The following is an 18,306-nucleotide window of genomic DNA, read 5'->3' as shown; positions in this document are numbered from 1 at the left end:
AACGAAGAGTAGTGTTTTTATATACAGTGAGGAAACAATGATCAGTGCAAAGGGAGGTGACGTAAATGTGAGCACCCTGGGTGCCAATGGACACTTTAACCTGTTCCAATCATCAATCAAAAGGTGGCACCTCAAAAAGTCTTGCATTGGCATCTTGATCTCCATTGTGCTGGTGTAAAAATGAAAAAACTCCAGTAGACAGACTAGTTACTCCACATCGGCACTGGTGTCAGTGGAAGGGTCTGATTCCCAGAAAGCTATGCCTCCAGAACTGGCAGGCCATCAAGGAACAGTGGGGAAAGGGCACCTGCTATGCAAGGCAGCAGGACACTATTGTTCAGCTGACCTGCTGCAGGGAGATCGCCCCCAGGTATAGGACAGGCTATTCATACAGGGCAGTCGCGTGGAAAGTCCACTGTTCTCAGTTTGATTTATTTTAATTTCAATTATTTTATATAAGACATATTACTTTGTCCATATTTAGTGACCTGTTGGGGACTAGTTGTTGATTTGTGTCTTCCAGTTGCTGAAGCAAAGCCAGACCCAGGAAACAGAGGCAGATCACTGCAGCCAGATAGTACTTTTTCAGCAGCAAAAGTGAGATGAGCTGTGTATTGTCTCAGCCAAGAAATGAACATAACAGTCATGATGATTGTCACTCATGGCTCCCTTCCTGAAAGCAACATTGGTAATGCTAAGGGTTGAGGGAGACAAAGAAAGAAAAAGTTCTAGCTTTCTTTCACTGTATGCTTGCCCTGCCTCTGACATAAATAGCATTGTTGTTTGTGCAATGCTGAAATGAGGACATTTCTTTCAATACAAATCTTGCCATAGGTGTTCAGGTATTAGACTGTTGCAACACACAGTATATGAGGCTGCAACTCAAAATCAGACAGGAAAACTAGCACAGGTCCCAGTGGGGGTATCAAGGGCTGTAGGGATTCAATGTTTGCCTGAATTGGAGCACAGGCATAACAAGTTTTAGAAGTTACGAAAGTATTCCCAGAATAATGAGTTGCATTAATTTGGCTCTTTCAGTACACCTGAGTTTAATTAGACACCTTGATTGGTATGGCTGAACTTGTTAGCTTCCACTGAAGGAAACAAAACTGCACTGGAAGTGGAATTTTGGAATAAAAGGGGCAGTGGCAGGATAAGTATAGTCTCTTGAGGTGTCTGGAGTAAAGGAACAGTTGTGAAGGAGGTAGCTGGTCTTTGTTGTAGCAGAAGATCTGATTTACACATGTTCTTTTAGTTTATTCATTTCTGTGTGCTTAGCAAGAGGTTTTAGAGCTTCTGTTGTACTTTGCTTTTAGCGTTGCGGTGCATCTGTCAAGTTTTGTGTTAACCTTGTAATTTCAGTAGATCATGCTCTCTGTGTGTGGCTCTGCTGCAGGAAACAGTTGTGGTATCTGATGAAATTCCTTGAGAAGATACTCCTCTTCTGGTAACCCTTGAATGAATTGATTTCTATTTGAAGGGAATGAGTTGCTCAAAATTACTTTGTTAGCAATTAGAGGCAGCAAAATGAAAACATTACATGGATTTTGCATTACTAAGACTTTAAGTATGTGATATGAATTTGGTTTTATTTTAATTGAAACCATTTGATCAGGGTCTGGTTTAACTAGAGGCCAGACTTACTTCTGCCCTGTCCCTTCTGGACAAATATTTTGCTGTTTCTTGAGGAGAGCCTATAACCTCTCTAGTAAGGGTGTAGTTGCAAAGAAATGTAACAAGTAATTTCTGACTTGAAGAGCACAGTGGATTCTAAATTGTTATTTTATTAAAGGTGATTATTTTACTTAATTAGTTAATTATATTTTTTCCTTGGAGAAAATAACTGTATTAATAACTTTCTTAGTAAGTTATCAAAGCAAGTGCTTTTTCTCAGATAGAAAAATGTATTAAACAGGAAACTGAAGTGTAGTGAAACCAAAGCTATTACTGCCAGAAATGCTTGGTAACTCTATGTTCTTAACCTGAAGTTTATATTGAAGCAGATGTAACTGGAGCTATCTTTTGGGGCTACAGTATTAAGCAGGTGTCCTCTAGGAGTTCTGGGAAGGTTAAGTTCTCCCAGCCTAGCTTGCCTAGCTGGTGACTGTGATGGGTGAAAAGGTTGAATAGCTCTGAGACATGGAGACTATGGCAGCTTGCTGTTTCCCCTGGTACTGTCTTCCGTCTGGCAGGAAGGATTCCAGCTACAGAAGTGACTCTGAAAGAAAGAAAAAAGGATAAGGGTTCTGGAGGAGGCTATCTGAGCTTCAGCAGCAAAAGGAGGAGGCAGCAATGCAGGCTAAAGCCATACTGCAAAAACTAGAACATGCAGAATCTTCTCTAGAAGCTGACAATCAAGAGATAATGTCCTTGCAGGAGCGTGTGCAGGACCTTCAGGAGCAGAAAGAGTTAGAACGTAAGCAGGCCAAGAGAGTAGAGCAGGATCTAGAAGAAACGAGTGGGATGTTGAAGAAGCGTTTGGAGTTCCTCAAGCAGACAAAGCAAATGAGCCTGTTAGAGCTTCAGGGTGAAAGCATTAAAATAGCACTAGCATCATGCCAGAAGCAAATGAATCTGCTTGAGGAAGAGGGATGAAGACAATGAAGCTCTGAAGCAAAAGCTCCAGCACCAAGAAGAGGAATTAAAGACCTTGCAGAATCTCCAGCTTCGGCTGAGAGCAACGAGGCAGTTGGACATCACCGAGAGCAAGAGAAGGTCCTGGAAGAAGTCTTGTCTGAGAGGGAGCGAGGAACCAAGGCTCACGGTGAGCAAAACAAGTTAGAAGAGGAAGTAAGAGCTCTTCAGGAAGATCTCCAGCGTGTTCAGCAGACTCTGACCAGGAAGGATGAAGAGATGAAGTCCCAGCAAGACAGAGTCAGGAATTTAAAGAAGACTCTGACAGGAAAAGAACAAGAGCTTCAGAGGCAAAGCGAACTCCTAAAACAATTCACATCTGTTTTGCAATGGAAAGATGAAGGGGACACCCTAAAGAAACTAATCCAAAAACTCCAAAAGTGGGAGGAAGTGGAAGCAGAGAAGAAGAAAGTGCTCCAAGAGAGAGACCATTTGTTGCAAAGGCAGAAGAACCTAACCCAGCAACTGGAAGATGAAAGGAAGGCAAAGGGGAAAGAATGGGTTGCCCAGGGAAGTTGTGAATGCTCCATCCCTGGTGTTGTTCAAAGTCAGGTTGGACAGAGCCTTGGGTGGCAGGGTTTAGTGGGAGGTGTTCCTGCCTGTGGCAGGGGGTTTGGAACCAGATGATTCCAACCCTAACTATTCTATGATTCTATTACTTCCCGATGCTTTTAGGTTATGTAAATGCACCCTGCCCAAATCCTCTCACTAATGGAAGTTTTAAAAAGGCCTTTCTCTATTAACTCTCCTTTTCCTTACCCATCAGTTCCCACCTTTACTAGTCTGGGGCAGATTGCTGTTGGGTCTTTTTTTGCATGTGTGTGCATGTGTTTTTTTAAACTTCAACTACGTCAAGCTGTTTAGCCTATGTGCATGCTCTCTTTTGTCCAGGTTAGTGTGTCTCTGAGCACTCTCCCTTTGAATCAAAAATGGAGTTCTCTAGCTGCTACTTGTGTACAGAAGGCTTGACTTCTTTCTTTAAACTGTTCAACAAAATGACATAACATAAAGGCAGTGTAACATTGCCACTACCTTGAAGAGTGGTAAATGTTGCTTTTTCCATTCTTCAGTAGTAGCATTATGGAGGTGGCAATTTTGGTCTCAATCCACAAACTTATTTAGATCCCAAGGTCCCACTTACCTCCAGCAGGAATTAACCCTTGTATAAATCATATGTGAGTTCAAAGTAGCTCCCTCTTGTTTCGTTGGCTGTGCTGCACTTGTGACATCTCTCTGCTCCTTTCTTCCCTTCTCCTGGAGAACACACTGCAAAGCACAGGGAACCTCAGCAGGAACAGGTTCATGTGCATATATGAGTTGGCATTACATGAACAGATAGTTAATGGCCATACTTGGATGACAGTGTCCCAGGTCACTGCTCAGTGATGGATGAACTGGGATCTGCCAAGCTGGAATAGCAAAGTCTTTCTTCCCAATAGGGAGTAAAAAAGAAAAATACTGGAACAGCAGTGCTATTGCATCCATTACTATCTTTGGTGTAATCTAGCTTGAATGACCATAAAAGGAATTATTAAACCTAGCCTATGTTTGTCATGGAGAGCTTGAATGTGCCAGTGATAGCTAAGTGGAGATGGCAGAGGAAAACCGGGTGACTATTTTTTTCTTCCCCTCCCACCCCTCCGCTCTTTGACCTACTCAGGGAGAGTTCTGCCTTCTTTCAGCACTGCAGACCTGCAGATGGCTTACCATGGCCATTGCTTGCCTTCATCCAGACAAGTGTCTTGCTTTACTTCTTGAGGGGGTCCAACTGATGGGGTGGGAGAAGCAACAACTTCTCATCAACATCTGAACCTTACCTTCTCATCCTGAAGACAAGAGTAGCCCAAATTCCTAAAATGCAGCTATTCTTCCAGAGGGCTGGGAGTAGGACTTAATGTCTGTGGGTGCAGATGGAGTCAGCCCCATGCTGGTCCTGAACTTCTCTGTGGGACCTAGTAATAAAAGCTCTGGGAAGATGTCCTTGACCCTCTTGAGCATTACAGAGCTGAAATGAGCCTTTAGCTTCTTGGGTGTGACATGCTCCTCATGTGACAAGTCACTACAGTGGTGCTACCATTATGTCCTAAATTGGCTGGGCTTGGAAGAGATCCCTTTTAAGCTAATTCTACCAGCCCTAATTTTTCCTCCTGCTCCACTCTTGTGTGATTCTCTTCTATCCTAGCCAAACTCTGAAGGAGAAGTGTTACTCCTAAGCTCAGTCTCCACTATCAGCGCTGGTTGTAGGCATTGAGCTATTTTGACAACTCCCTAGAGCTGCAGTAGGCAGCTAAAATATCATAACACTGTCCGTTAATTTGACAAGTCTCAACACTTGTGTGTTTATCAACTTTCCTATCTTTACTGAACATGTGAAGTCCTTGTCTCTTGCCTGACTAGAAACCTACAAAGCACAATCATTCGGTGTAATATATTATCCTGTACTGAGTGCAGTCAGAGCTGCATGTTTGGCTCTTACTTGGACCATGGCCCAAAGCAAACTGACAATGAAATACTTTTGAATAAGAAGCTAAAATGATAAAGATCTTCAGTAACAGTGATAAAAAATCTCTTCTAGATGATATCTAGCTAGGAAAACAAAAGTCATTAAGTACTTAATAACTCTGCTTCTGTAGAACATGAGATTATTGGTCTGTTGTCCAGTAGAGCAACTCCCAGTAGGTTTCTCAGGTTTTTCACACATTCTTGTCCCCTCCAATGCATCCACTGGATCCATTCATCTGATGACAGCTTTGTCTTGATTTCAGCTGTTCCTGAAAATACAGGTTTTTCACTAAGACTTCAATTAGTTTCCCAGTGACAGAGGACTGGAAGAAGCCTTAGGGTAGTGATCATAGAATCATATAATCATAGAATAGTTAGGGTTGGAAAGGACCCTAAGATCATCAAGTTCCAACCACCCCCCTGCCATGGGCAGGGACACCTCACACTAAACCATGCCACCCAAGGCTCTGCCCAACTCTGCCTTGAACACTGCCAGGTATGGAGCATTCACAGCTTCCCTGGGCAACCCATTCCAGTTCCTCACAACCCTCACAGTAAAGAACTTTCTCCTTATATCCAATCTAAACTTCTCCTGTTTAAGTTTTAACCCATTAGCCCTTGTCCTGTCGCTACAGTTCCTAATGGAGAGTCCATCCCCAGCATCCCTATAGCTCCCCCTTCAGATACTGGAAGGCTGCTATGAGGTCTCCACGCAGCCTTCTCTTCTCCAGGCTGAACAGCCCCAACTTTCTCAGCCTATCTTCATATGGGAGGTGCTCCAGTCCCCTGATCATCCTCCTGGCCGTCTCTGGACTTGTTCCAACAGTTCCATGTCCTTTTTATGTTGAGGACACCAGAACTGCACACAATACTCCAGGTGAAGTCTCACAGGAGCAGAGTAGACAGGCAGGATCACCTCCTTCGACCTGCTGGTCACGCTGCTTTTGATGCAGCCCAGGATATGGTTGGCTTTCTGGGCTACAAGTGCACACTGAAGCCAGCTCATGTTAAGTTTCTCATTGACCAACATCCCCAAGTCTTCCTCTGCAGGGCTGCTCTGAATCTCTTCTCTGCCCAACCTGTAGCTGTGCCTGGGATTGCTCCAACCCAGCTGTAGGACCTTGCACTCGGCATGGTTAAATTTCATAAGGTTGGCATTGTCCCACCTCACAAGCGTGTCAAAGTCCTTCTGGATGGCATTCCTTCCCTTCAATGTATCATCCAAACCACACAGCTTGATGTCATCGGCAAACTTGCTGAGGGTGCACTCAATCCCACTGTCCATGTCACTGACAAAGATGTCGAACAAGATTGGTACCAACACCGATCCCTGAGGGACACCACTCATGACTGGTCTCCAACTGGACACCTAGCCATTGACCACAACTCTTTGCATGTGACCATCCAGCTAGTTCTTTATCCACTGAGTGGTCCACCTATCACATTGGTGTCTCTCCAATTTAGAGACAAGGATGTCATGCGGGACAGTGTCGAATGCTTTGCACAAGTCCAGGTAGATGACATCAACTGTTTTACCCATGCTCATCAGTTCCATAGTCCCATCATAGAAGGCCACCAGATTCATCAGTCAGGATTTCCCCTTAGTGAAGCCATGGCAGCTGTCACCAAGCACCTTGCTGTTTTTCATGTGCCTTCCAAGAGAATCTGGACCAAGATTTTGCCAGGCACAGAGGTGAGACTGACTGGTCTGTAGTTCCCTGGGTCATCCATTTTCCCCTTCTTGAAAATGGGGGTTATATTTCCCTTTTTCCAGTCATCAGGAACTTCACCTGATTGCCATGATTTTTCAAATATGATGGCCAGTTGCTTAGCAATTTTATATGGCAGCTCCTTCAGGATCCTCAGATGGATTTCATCAGGTCCCATGGACTTGTGCACATTCAGGTTAAGATGGTCTTGAATCAGATGATGGATGTCTGCTTGATGATTTGCTGTCACAAGACAAGAAGCTTCACTGTGGCTAAAGATACAACTATGCATGAATTGAAAAAGGTGGTGGAGGGAATACTGAAGAAGCCACCAAAGGAGCAGTGGCTCTACAAAGATGCCCAGCTTCTAGATGATGATTATAGGACTTTGCTAGACTGCAGCTTAAGCAGCCAAAGCTGCCATCCTCATGTTCCTGTTGTGGTGGGCTTGGCTCTATTCAGACCTGGAAATGACACCTCTGAACAATTGTATATTGACCTCTTCTCAAACACCCCAGAGATACTTGTTGTTACGCAGTTATAGGAGTCTGGTAGCAGCTCTAGTGAGGAAGCCTTGTGTTAAAACTGACATGTCCTGTTTTGCTTCTTGCAGACATGGTGCTGGTGTTGTCTATCTAACCTGTGCCCATCTACACCCTCCCAAATGTGTCTATCTGACCAGTAAAACAATGAAATTCAATTACATGGTGTCAGTTGTGCTATACGATCCAGGCAAACTACAGAACTTTTCATGGGATCCTTCTCCCAAATTAGTAGTGGAGGAGATGAGTGGCAGAAGCTGGTTACATGTGCACCTCCTGAACTGTACATGGAATGTTGTGCTGTTTGTTTCTTGCAGCCAGTACCTGTAGTCTTATCAGCTCTCATCTGCTGGGGGCTTTGGGAAGGGAAGCAGTGTTGCAGAGACTAACTTGGTATACAAGCATTTGTTTTTCTGTTGTCTTCTTATGTCTTGACAGTAGCACCTTTGAGGAAGTTTTGGCTGGAAATCTTGGGGAATGGGGTGCTGATATAATAAAACTGCAGTTTGAGAGTTCTGTAAGAAGTTGGTTACCAAAATCCTTAAAGCATGATTGATCCTATCAATGTTTCTACTATTAAGAAAGCTTATGAAGTTGCTTCTCTTTCCAAACAGAATTGATCCCAGCACTATTTTCCTATGAACCAGCCTATTTCAGAATTTAACATTAGATTTTCCATTTTATCCCTAGTGATTTTTTCAGAAGTCATCACATCTGATTCAACTTGCGCTGCTGTGCTCAAAGGAGAAACTCCTGTTTTTCCTCTATTAACAGTCAGAGGTGCTAATGCATCTATTCCCTGAATGAAACTTTCAAGTAGTGTTATTGCTAAGTTTTTTGTTCTCCTAAATTACTCTTCTCCTGTATCAAGCGTAATTCAAGCAGGCCACTCTATGTTCAAGTTCAAAAACTCTCTTAAAAGTACTCAGTCCCATCCATGATATCTCTTTGGATATAGACTCAAAATATAGACCAAAGACACTCCTAAAAAGCCACTTGCATTCTGAAACCTTACTGGAGAAAACAGAAATTGAGCTCATCTGCCAACTGAATCAGGATCTAGGTTTTGTGTTCCCTGTAGCTCTGACTTGTGTTCCCTGTAGCTCTGAGTTGTGACAGAGCTAGGATATTATCTAGTGACTAGTGGATTTATAGGACAGAAAAGAGAACCAAACAAAACTCAACAATACCAGAAAAATAAAGTTCTAAAGCTGTCATATCTGTATATAAATAAGCTGCACTAAAGTAGCTGGGCTGTAGTTATAGCAATATGCCTGATCAAGCTTCTGCTACTTTCCTACTAGGCTTGCTGAAAAACTTGGGTCCTTTCTGAAATTCTTCACTGGCAGTGAGCACCAAGCAAAGAATACTGGTTTGCCACTCTCCATTTCTGATACAGTTTTGGTCATTATAACTTTTGAACCTCTCCTTACTGAAGAAAGAAGGGAGAGTACCCCCATTTAAGAGATACTCGAAAGAAAGTGAGGGAGATGTTAATGAGGGATACTAACTTCATCAGCAGTTACATATGAAAAACCTAGCCGAGCCATGTAACCAAACCAGATGCCGAACTTAAGGGTGTTATGCTCCCAAATGTCTCTGCAGGATTCATAATAATGTTACAGAGCTGATCTCTTACTTAACCCGTTTGCTATTAATATTAGAAGACAATGCTCTATGCTTTGAATGGGCTTGATTAATAGTCTGCCTTAAACAGCCAAATCCTACAAACAGGAATGAACAACTGACCTGGAAAAAGGCATTGTTAAATAATCCAGTTTATGACTTCAGGGGTATAAAGAGTTTTGAATGAATACCACATCAAGCCAGAACCTTGCTCGCCTCTGCTTGAACATCAACTCTGGTGTGCAGAACAGCAGCCCCTTTTGTTCAGGAGCAGGGTGAAAGCAGGAGACCATCAAAATAATATAAGCTCTTGCAACCCCTGAGAAGCCTGCTCTATGCACAGGACATGGGATATTGCTGTTAGGAGAGATAAAGTAAGTCCCAAACTAGGAACTGAAAAGGGGGGACAAAGCTCTTCAGAAAGCTGTTGTGCCATTAGACTTTGGCTTGGCTCAGGATAACACATCAGGGATGATTCCAAGCTGTTATTTCAGCTCAGTACAGCTATCATGTCTTTCATACAGCAAACTGGAGTGACTTCTGTATTATGCAGCTTAGGGAATGAATTCTTTCACAGTCTCTGAGCTGTTATAGTTAGCTGTTAAACAAAACTGTTTCTGTCTCTATAGATTTGCCCCATCTTTGGCAGGCCAGGGCAGCAATGGGAGAAGTCTCTGGAATTAATGGAGAACATACTTGGTTATTTTGAAGGAAGTTATCTTGTGGTGGCAGAGGACTGCAGTTTATCATTGCTTTTTAATGGAGATCTACTTGAAGTATTGACTCTGCAAAAGTGCTGAAGCCCTGAAGAACTGTAAAAAACATGGACCAATGATTGAAACACTCTGAAAGCAGTTAATGTGAAAACAGAATTCTGGGATGTGGGGAGGAATGTTAAAGTAACCAGTTCTTGCTGAGTGCTTTAAAATATGTGTTTTGGAGTTTCATGTAAATACCTGTTTTATAAAGCCAATCAGTTTGTCCTAAGGGAAGCATGTGGACAGCAATAGATTTGAACAAACTTTCAGGTTTTCAAATGGTGCCTATGCAAACTTCTCTGCATACCAACAGAAGAGTGAAGAGCAAAGCGAACAAGCAAAATTGTCATGAACTGAATTTATAGAGTTTGTTGTGGTTTTTTTTAATGGCATGAAGTGGAATGTGAACTTCAAACCTCTAGCTTCTTTGGTATGCATAATGTAAATGAGAAATGTGCTTTCCTTGTTTATGATTAAATTGAATTTTATTTTTAAGACTGGAGCAAAAAATCTTAATGGAACATTGAATGGCTACAAAACCAGTAAGTTTTAGGTGATGAATACTGTTTAACAGGAAATCTTCCATCAGATTTATGTGTGTTTGGTTTAAAAGACTTGGTGGGCTAAGCACTAGATTTCATTTTTAAGCCAAGAACACCTTTCCAGTGCTTACTGAGAGTAGAGGACCAGCTTTCCAATACTGCCTCTCTTGCTAGCAGGAGAGCTGTGTGCTACCAGGTAAGGAGAAGGAAACTGGAAGGAAGAGAGCCCACAACCTCTTCTGCTTCATCTGAGCTGTGTTGTCTCCCAAATCTCTGCAGAGTCTCCTAAACTTTAACATGTTAGGTTGATTGAGGAAATGCTTCTGTGAGTGTTTCCTTTCCACTACATCGTGCAAGCAATGTTATGATCTAAAGCTTTGAAGGTGCAGGAATGTATTCTCTGTATAAGACTGTAGCTATGTGTGTTGAAGCAGCGAAATACCAAGACAAAACATTGCTTTGCTCTTCCTGTGGGGAGTGAAGGAGATACGATTGGCATGAAGAACAGTTTGGGAATGAGCTCTGAGGCCTTGGTGATTTGATAAGCCCTGGGGCAATGAGTTGGGGTGTGTAAGGCCAGAGGATGTGTGGGCTGTGAGAGGGTCTGCAACACTGTGATTGGACTATTTACCTGGAGAGTTTTACAGGGGCCAGTGAGATTGAATGTTGTATGTATGTGCAGGTTGGGAAAGTTCTGAACAAGGGGATAAAAAGGGCTTAGTTGTAATAAAGTGGGATTTGAGTGTGTATGAACTTGAGTCCGTGTCATGAAATGCCACATCTTCCAGCATTTGCCAAGCTGAACTTTGCATGCTCTGTCTCTGCGGTCTTGATTTTTCAGGGGTTTTGTCATCCTCCCACAGCTAGGCTCCTTCAGAGGGAAGAGAGGCAAGTCCTTGCTGTGCTTCTGGTGTTCCAAAACTAGATACAGCAGGTAACATAATTTGTTTCCATGTTGAAACTTGGAGCAGACAAGAGGAGAGCAGACTGCCCCCTGAAGGTTCTTTGATTTAGACATGAAATCTTTCCTACTTCTGCATAGCTGACATGGTAGATCCACATACTGCAACAAGACCTAGCAGATGGTAGAGAAGGCTGCTTGGGTGGATTTAAAATGTAGTTAAATAGGTCTGAGTCATATAGGAATGCTGGTTCAGACTGGCTTTTCTGGACTTTGGATGCAAACATCTAGTAGGCCTTAAAAAATATTAATCTTTGGTTATGACTTACTTGAGACTTGGCATTCTCAGTGGACATGCCTTAAAACTGAACCTGGAAGTCTCTTGCAGACAGAAAGACATCTATAGAATGGCTTAGGTTGGAAGGGACCTTTTTGAAGATCATCTAGTTCTGCCCCCTGCAACAGGCAGGTACGCTTTCCATTAGACCTGGTTGCTCAAAGCCCTGTCCAAAGTGGTCTTAAATACAGCCAGGGATGGAGCAGCCAAAGCTGTTCCAGTGCCTCACCACCCTCACTGTAAATAATTTTTCTTGTATGTAATCTGAATGTCTTATTTCAAAACCTTTACCCCTCGTCCTATCCTTACATGCTCTTGTAAAAAATCTCTCTCCATCCATGCTGCTACCTTTCCTGTGTCACCTCCTTTGGTGGAAACCAGAAATAGCAACCCTACAATTCCCAACTGAACTAATGTACTCATAAAGATTATGAAGCAGTACTGTGAGGGAGAGCTGGAGAGCATATACTAGAAAATGTATCCGAGTTATTGTTTGTGGAATCGTCTAGCTTCTTTCATGTTTGAAGTATCTCCATCTAGCTGCAATCCTGCCCATTGGCCAGTTTAAGAACTTGAATTTCTTAAGGTCTGATCTGAATAAAGGACCTTTCCTTTTACCCAAACCCCAGGTTGAGGACTCGGTTTGCTGTCCTGTGGATGCTATGTGAGTAAAGTGCTGGGTTAGACAGGGTAGCTGGTGGCTTTTTCAGGCCTTAGGCTGGGCAGGCTCCAGGGAGCCATATAAGATAAAAGATCATATAAGACACTTTCTAAAAAAGTGAGTATTCGGAAGGCTTAAGCTGCTTTTCATTTCTTTTCTTTTTCTTTTTTTAATATTAATTCTTTAGGTTTTCATCCTCAAACAAGAAAATGTCACATGAATTTCTGATGCTTCCTCTGTTTTTCTTTTAGCTCCATGGAGATAGCAGAATATACTTCCTAGCACTGAGTTATGACTACAGAAGAATAATAATTAACATCTACTGAGGATGCTTTAAAATTTAAAATGTTTAATTTATAATCTTAAGGAAGGAACAAGTCAATTATTTCTTCATGGGGAAGCAGAAGGCAGAGAAAGCAAGGGACTCTTGTGAGCGGATACTCAGTTTTATTATGTGTTAGGTTTTATGAGTAGATTTCGCTTTACAGCTGCATTTTTCAGGTTGTTTTCATTTGTGAGAAAGAATTCTTAAAACAAACTAAAAAGGAAATACTTCCCAAATCCACAATCCTTCTTTATTAGCCCACCCACCCATGTACTGGGCATTCTTTTGAGTGATCATCTTTCTCCACTACTTTATAAGTGCAGGTCTCTTTGTTGAAAATGCTTACACAATTCTCTTCATCATAGTCAGATGGTGTTGAGAAGCTGTGGTTGGGAAAAGAAAGACAAAGAGGTGATGAGACCAAGAAGTAAGCAGCTTCCATTTCAGATGATATCTACACTTTAGTAGGAGGAGGCTATACTGAGGAGGTGTTCAAGAGCAGAAAAGGGGGCTCACACAAATCTCCCATCTCAAATGTTACTTAGTCTACTGCTTAAGCAGGATGAATTGAAAGTTGTAGTTTACTAATCTGATTTAAACCTAAACAATGTTTGTTGTGTTTATTTGCTACTCCACTATCATTGCTTTTTCTCTTCAGCCACAGTATAGAACAAAATTGCATGAGTGGATGGGTGTCACTATAGGAAAATTACAGGCAGTCCAGTGTATCTTGAGCTGCCCTTCAAAGAGGGGCAATGTGTGTCTTTGGGAAGAGCTGAATTAGGAGCAGTAGAAATTACTTAAGTAACTATGTGCTCTCTCTTGAATCAGTATCTTGCCTGAAATTTTATCCCTGAGAAGGATGAAGTACTCTTCTTAAAATCCAGAATAATTTGTTAAACATGAGGTATATTTGTCACCGGAGTTTTTGCATGTTCAGAGATGATGGTGTTGGGTTAATGTGTAACTTCGTGATATCAAGTGAGCAAGAGAAGGGTCACAGTCATTTCTCAGGGACCCCTGCATAAAAAGGACTGTTTTGTGCTGTATCATGGCAGCAGAGGACAACCCCCACTGCTGCTCTGAACTCACCTGGAGCAGCAGTCAATTACACCCTCAGAACAAGAGCAATCATGGCAGCTGTCAGTCCTCCACTGGGAATCAAGTTCATGCAGCTCTCCATTCAAGTCACGGCAGCCTGAAAACATAGTGTGCAAGCAGCCTTCAGTGTCAAACCTATTGCACTAACAACACTACTGCTTGCTCAAAATGGGTTGGATCTTTGCAGGCTTTTTACATTAGCATCCCTATCTCACAAAAAATAGGTTCTCAAAGTCTGCTAAAGAGCTGGACTGCTACTATTCTAATGCATGGAGAAGGGTAAACTGGCTGCATCTGTTTCCCATGATGGTCAGCAGCACCAGGTTGTCTGGAGCAGTTCATCTTTTAACTATAGGAGTTTGAGCCCCCAGACACAGACCTGGTCAGAATTTAGAAAAGGCTTTGACTTTCCCCCTCATTGACACCGACTCCTGTTGACTCTTCATTTAGAGCAAGACTAAATCTGCCTGGAAAACTTTCCCCAGTCCCAAACTGTAGGAAGAAAGCACATATTGTATATAAAGTTCCCATCAATAGTCACAGAATACACTTTCTAAATAAGTGACCTGGAAAGCAGGATTTTATGTGGCTAGGACAAGACAGAGTGGAGAGTTTGGGGTTTCTAGGTTGTGTCTTGGTCTATAAATGTCTTGTTTCTTTAGTGATGCTAACTCACTTGTCTAGCAGTAGCACTACCTTTCCAAGAAAATCTTGTTTTGGAGGCACTTGGTTTATTTTGCATATTGGCACATATCAGCTTTTCTTGTGTCCAAATAATTGCATGTTTCTTTTTTGAGCACTTGTTTTCTTATAGCTAGTCTATTAATCTACAGATGAGAGAAGCTATGTTCTGGAGAAACAGTCCCAGACTCAAGTGGAGCAGCCATTCAGTTCTTAAGAACTTGTTTTGGACAGAGAAATAACTAATGAGTAAATTAGTCAGTGTGCTGAACACTTGCCAATCTGATTCCTACTTTATACTGTCTACACACACACAGAGAAAGGCCCTTTTCCCCCTTCTTTGTATTTCTGAAAATGCTGCCATACTGAAAACATGACTTATTGCATCATGCAGATGGATAAAGTAAGCTTGTGCTACTTCCCTACACAAAATTAATTTTTAATTTGGCCTGTGAGTTGCTCCTCAGATAACCTCTTCTTTTTTATAACATTATAAATTCCCTGCTCTCCATACCTCATTTTCCTCCCCTTTCCTAAAGTTTTCTCTCCACTGTTTCCACTTACTTCTGAATTTTTATAAGTTGTATGAAATGGACAAACCAAATCAGGCAGTACTTGTGGTGTCATCTGTCAAGTTGATGTTAGCTGATTTCTTACCTACAATCTTGCCATCAGACAACTCTGGCTTCGATGGCTGATTGACACAATAAGCATTGGACAGTGGAATGCTAACAGCAAGAGCAAAAAGGCAGGCCAAGATGGTTTTCTGTACAAGAAAGCAGAATTCATATGAATATTTAAGTAACTATTAATATTTCTTGATCATAAATACTACCATTAGAAATAGCGAAATACATTGCCGTTTCAAATCAAAAATCCAATTGTCATTTGCAGTTTAGAAACTTCAATATGCAACCAGGAATACGAACCATTTAGAAGAAGCAGAAGCAGAGCATCATGTGGGAGGGGCAAAAGAGCCTGTCTTTCTTCCAAGGTGTTAAAAGCAAGTATTGCCTGATAGAGAAATCGTAGACCCAGAACTGTTTCTGAAAGGAGTATGTTCTATTCCCCTCCCCATTAATTTTTCTTGTTCTTATTTTCTCCATGGGATCAGTCGCTGACTGCCTCTGCTACTAACCTCACTCCTAGTTGTAAAAACTTCTTCACAGGAGTCTGAAGAACCCACTGGGAGTTTTAACCTAATCTTGAAGGACTCGGAACAAGCTGAAGAACTTCAGCTACAGTTGAGCTCTCAAGACTTGGCCCTGCTTTGAGCAGGAGGCTTGACCAAATGATTTGCAGATGTCCTTTCCAACCTAGCTAACTCATATAATCTAACCTTTGTCAGCAGCTTTTTCTGAAAGGTCAGCTTAAATTTCTCAGCTAATCTCTTAGCCCTTCAAACATTTCAACCTAATATCAAAAATTTTCATTAGGGATATGAGGGAAAAGAGCAGAAGAACACCAGGATGGAATTAGCAGTCATGAATTTCAAATGTTGGTAAAAGTAGACCAGGAGTAGACAATGACACACACACACATTGTATTTATGTGTGTTTGTTTTGGAAAGAGTTGAACTGGTGACTGATAAAAAAGTTGTAGCTGAGAGGTGAAAAGAGGAGAAACTAGCATTTTATTTTGCAGAAGAGAGATTAAAACCCACAGAGCTGCAACTGAGTAAAAATTAAGACAACATTTTAGAGTTTAACTTCAGGTATTATCTAGACTCTTCACAAAAACTAACCAGTTATAGGTTGAGATATAACAGGGCTGCTTTCTGCCAGAAAAGGTATCTCCAAACATTGCATGTAAGTGAAAACAAGTTATAATAAAAAGCCTTAGCTGGAGTCCTATTAGACATCTCCTGACATATACATGCTGATATATTACCCAAGGTTTTACCTGCCTGTGCCTCTCTGTCTGACTTTTGCTCTCAAAACACAGAATTTATACTTCCTCCAAGTTGCTTAGATGTCTGAATCCTGAGTTAAATCCAGAACCTCCTTTAAAATCTATAGCAACATGACATGTTTTTTTACAGTATAAAATGTAAGGACTCACCATTTTTGCAGAATTATGAGGCTTTCAGTAAGGAGGCAGGAAGCTCATTTTCTCAGAGGGCTTATATAGAGAGGGAATTCATTGTATCAGTCACTGAGCAAACTGAACATGCATGAGTATTTCCAATGAGGTTTCTGCAAAATGACCTCATGGGGAGGACATTATTAAAATAAGCTAATTATATAAAGGAAGGTTAAGCTCTAAAAGGCAGTGAAAAAATAGGTGTGGCTTTTGTGCCACACCAGATCTGGAGAGCAGTTATGGGAGGTACTTTGAAAGAAATTTTGAGTCTAAAATGAGTATTTAGCACTTGCCCTTAGAAACCTATTAGAGACATTGTGGTTGTCACTGACAACAAAAGTTGCATGCTTAATTTGAACCACCTACATTTCAAGAGAGGTACTTGGAGCAATCATTCAGCTTTCTTCATCAGCTGAAGATGAAAAAAAAGCTCTTGTAGGAAAGGAGTAGTGGTTGGAAGGGTTACATGTAAAACATGGTTTCTGTGGAGAGTGGATGGCATCTGCAGGCCTTTAGAAAAGGATCATAGATAACTATTTTCTTTGTTTAGTTTTCCATTGGGTAGAAGCCTAATTGTGCTCCCTTATTGTGCATGGTTGGGAGTAGAGGTTAAACTCCAAGCTGTGGTGACTATGTCTCCTACCCAAACTACAGAATTGAGAGGCAGCTCATGAATTCCATGTGAGAAAGCCAGCATTGTTGCAATGCAGGCCAGAGACCACTATTCACAGGGGCATCTTAGCTGGCTTTCAACTCGCCAGGTTGGGTAAATTGTTTTTTCTGCAGTTACCAGATCTCTCTTAAAAAAGGATGGCAGAAAAGAGCTGAAGTGCCTGCTGAATTTCATAGGTTTGATAAAGCTGCTCACAATCAGCCTATCACTAATAAATTAGATTTGGCAATGCTGATGCATGCATTGCCCTGAAGCAGGAGATGACTAATATCACAGTCATGAGCCTCCTGCCCTTGACTCCCAACCACTGGAAAACCAACAAAACATGACAGCTCATGAATACAGGCATTGGAAATCTCTTTACAGAAAAAAAAGCAAGAGCCTTGTGTGTCTGGTCTTTGTAATCTTTTTGTTCTGAGAATTATTTCTCCTTGGCTGACAATACTGTGGGAAGTACCAGGGAGTCTTTCGTAAGTTATTGGCTCCTCCATGTCCTCAAAGGTAATCTGGAGCAAATATTCTGTGACAGTTTGGAAAAAAAGTATCATCACATTGCATTTATATGTATATATATATATGTATATATTTTATGTTGTGGAGCTTGCATGCAGTATCTTGCTTGAAAGGCACCCTTCAGCAGTTCTTTTATGTGAGTGTAAGTCACCAGACGCAGCAGTTTCTGATGCTAGTGTATTACAGCGAAACTTCTGGAATCTGTTACAGCCAAAATTCAGTCAAGTTGCTGATTTGGTGTTGAGGGACAGAAAACACCTTTGTCATTCAACTCCAAAATCCAAAAATCCAACCAATGTGCATGAGTGTTTTCTCTCTCAACTTTTGAGACAAGCAGAGACCATACTGCTGTTCCCATTGCAGGACCCTCCCTGTTTTCTAGGTGCAAGCTATGCCAGGTATGGAGAAAAGTTCTTGCAAGCAGCTTGCTTTGGGATGCAGCAGGGAGTAACTTGTATAAGCTTGGGCATGGTGAGGAAGCTCTTGTGTGATCTGTGAACCCAGGGGACCCTAACAACATGTTGTGGTGCTGAAACTACTCAGAGCAGCAAACTATGAAGATAGTCCATTCATACATTGATTAGTTAGGTAATCTGCAGCCTATATTATGTTGTTTCTTCATGCTGTTTTTGTACAGGATGATAGGTATATCACTTGTGTGGGGAACAGATATCTCCAACAAACATTGCTTTGTTGAAATCTTATGCCTTCTTCCCAAC

At 41.7% G+C, this 18,306-nt stretch overlaps 2 protein-coding genes across 2 annotated transcripts; one reads left to right on the top strand and one right to left on the bottom strand.

Annotated features, from left to right (window-relative positions):
• Nucleotides 1-7,065: 7,065 nt before the first annotated feature.
• Nucleotides 7,066-7,389, top strand: LOC101877473 (elongin B). The gene has a single exon (XM_013130285.2). It carries the CDS (start codon nt 7,066-7,068, stop codon nt 7,387-7,389), a length of 324 nt encoding a protein of 107 aa, XP_012985739.2.
• A 5,395-nt stretch (nt 7,390-12,784) lies between these two features.
• LOC101877304 (beta-microseminoprotein-like) lies at nt 12,785-16,432 on the bottom strand. Its single transcript, XM_031053438.1, has 4 exons — nt 16,381-16,432; nt 14,977-15,085; nt 13,630-13,735; nt 12,785-12,920 (listed from the first exon to the last, which is right to left on the bottom strand). Exons 1-4 carry the CDS (start codon nt 16,381-16,383, stop codon nt 12,791-12,793), a joined length of 348 nt encoding a protein of 115 aa, XP_030909298.1. The 5' UTR covers nt 16,384-16,432; the 3' UTR covers nt 12,785-12,790.
• Nucleotides 16,433-18,306: the final 1,874 nt, after the last annotated feature.

The sequence above is a fragment of the Melopsittacus undulatus genome, chromosome 4 (genome assembly GCF_012275295.1).
Source record: "Melopsittacus undulatus isolate bMelUnd1 chromosome 4, bMelUnd1.mat.Z, whole genome shotgun sequence".
NCBI lineage: Eukaryota > Metazoa > Chordata > Aves > Psittaciformes > Psittaculidae > Melopsittacus > Melopsittacus undulatus.
This window is presented reverse-complemented; position numbering and strand designations above follow the sequence as displayed.

What these genes read in the sequence shown, in the direction of transcription:
- LOC101877473 (XM_013130285.2), top strand. Translation starts at nt 7,066, where the DNA reads ATGGATGTCTGCTTGATGATTTGCTGTCACAAGACAAGAAGCTTCACT.
- LOC101877304 (XM_031053438.1), bottom strand. An exon ending in GTCTGATGGCAAGATTGTAG is followed by an intron (nt 13,736 to 14,976) that starts GTAAGAAATCAG and finishes CTATGTTTTCAG; the next exon opens with GCTGCCGTGACTTGAATGGA. An exon ending in GTAATTGACTGCTGCTCCAG is followed by an intron (nt 12,921 to 13,629) that starts GTGAGTTCAGAG and finishes TCCCAACCACAG; the next exon opens with CTTCTCAACACCATCTGACT.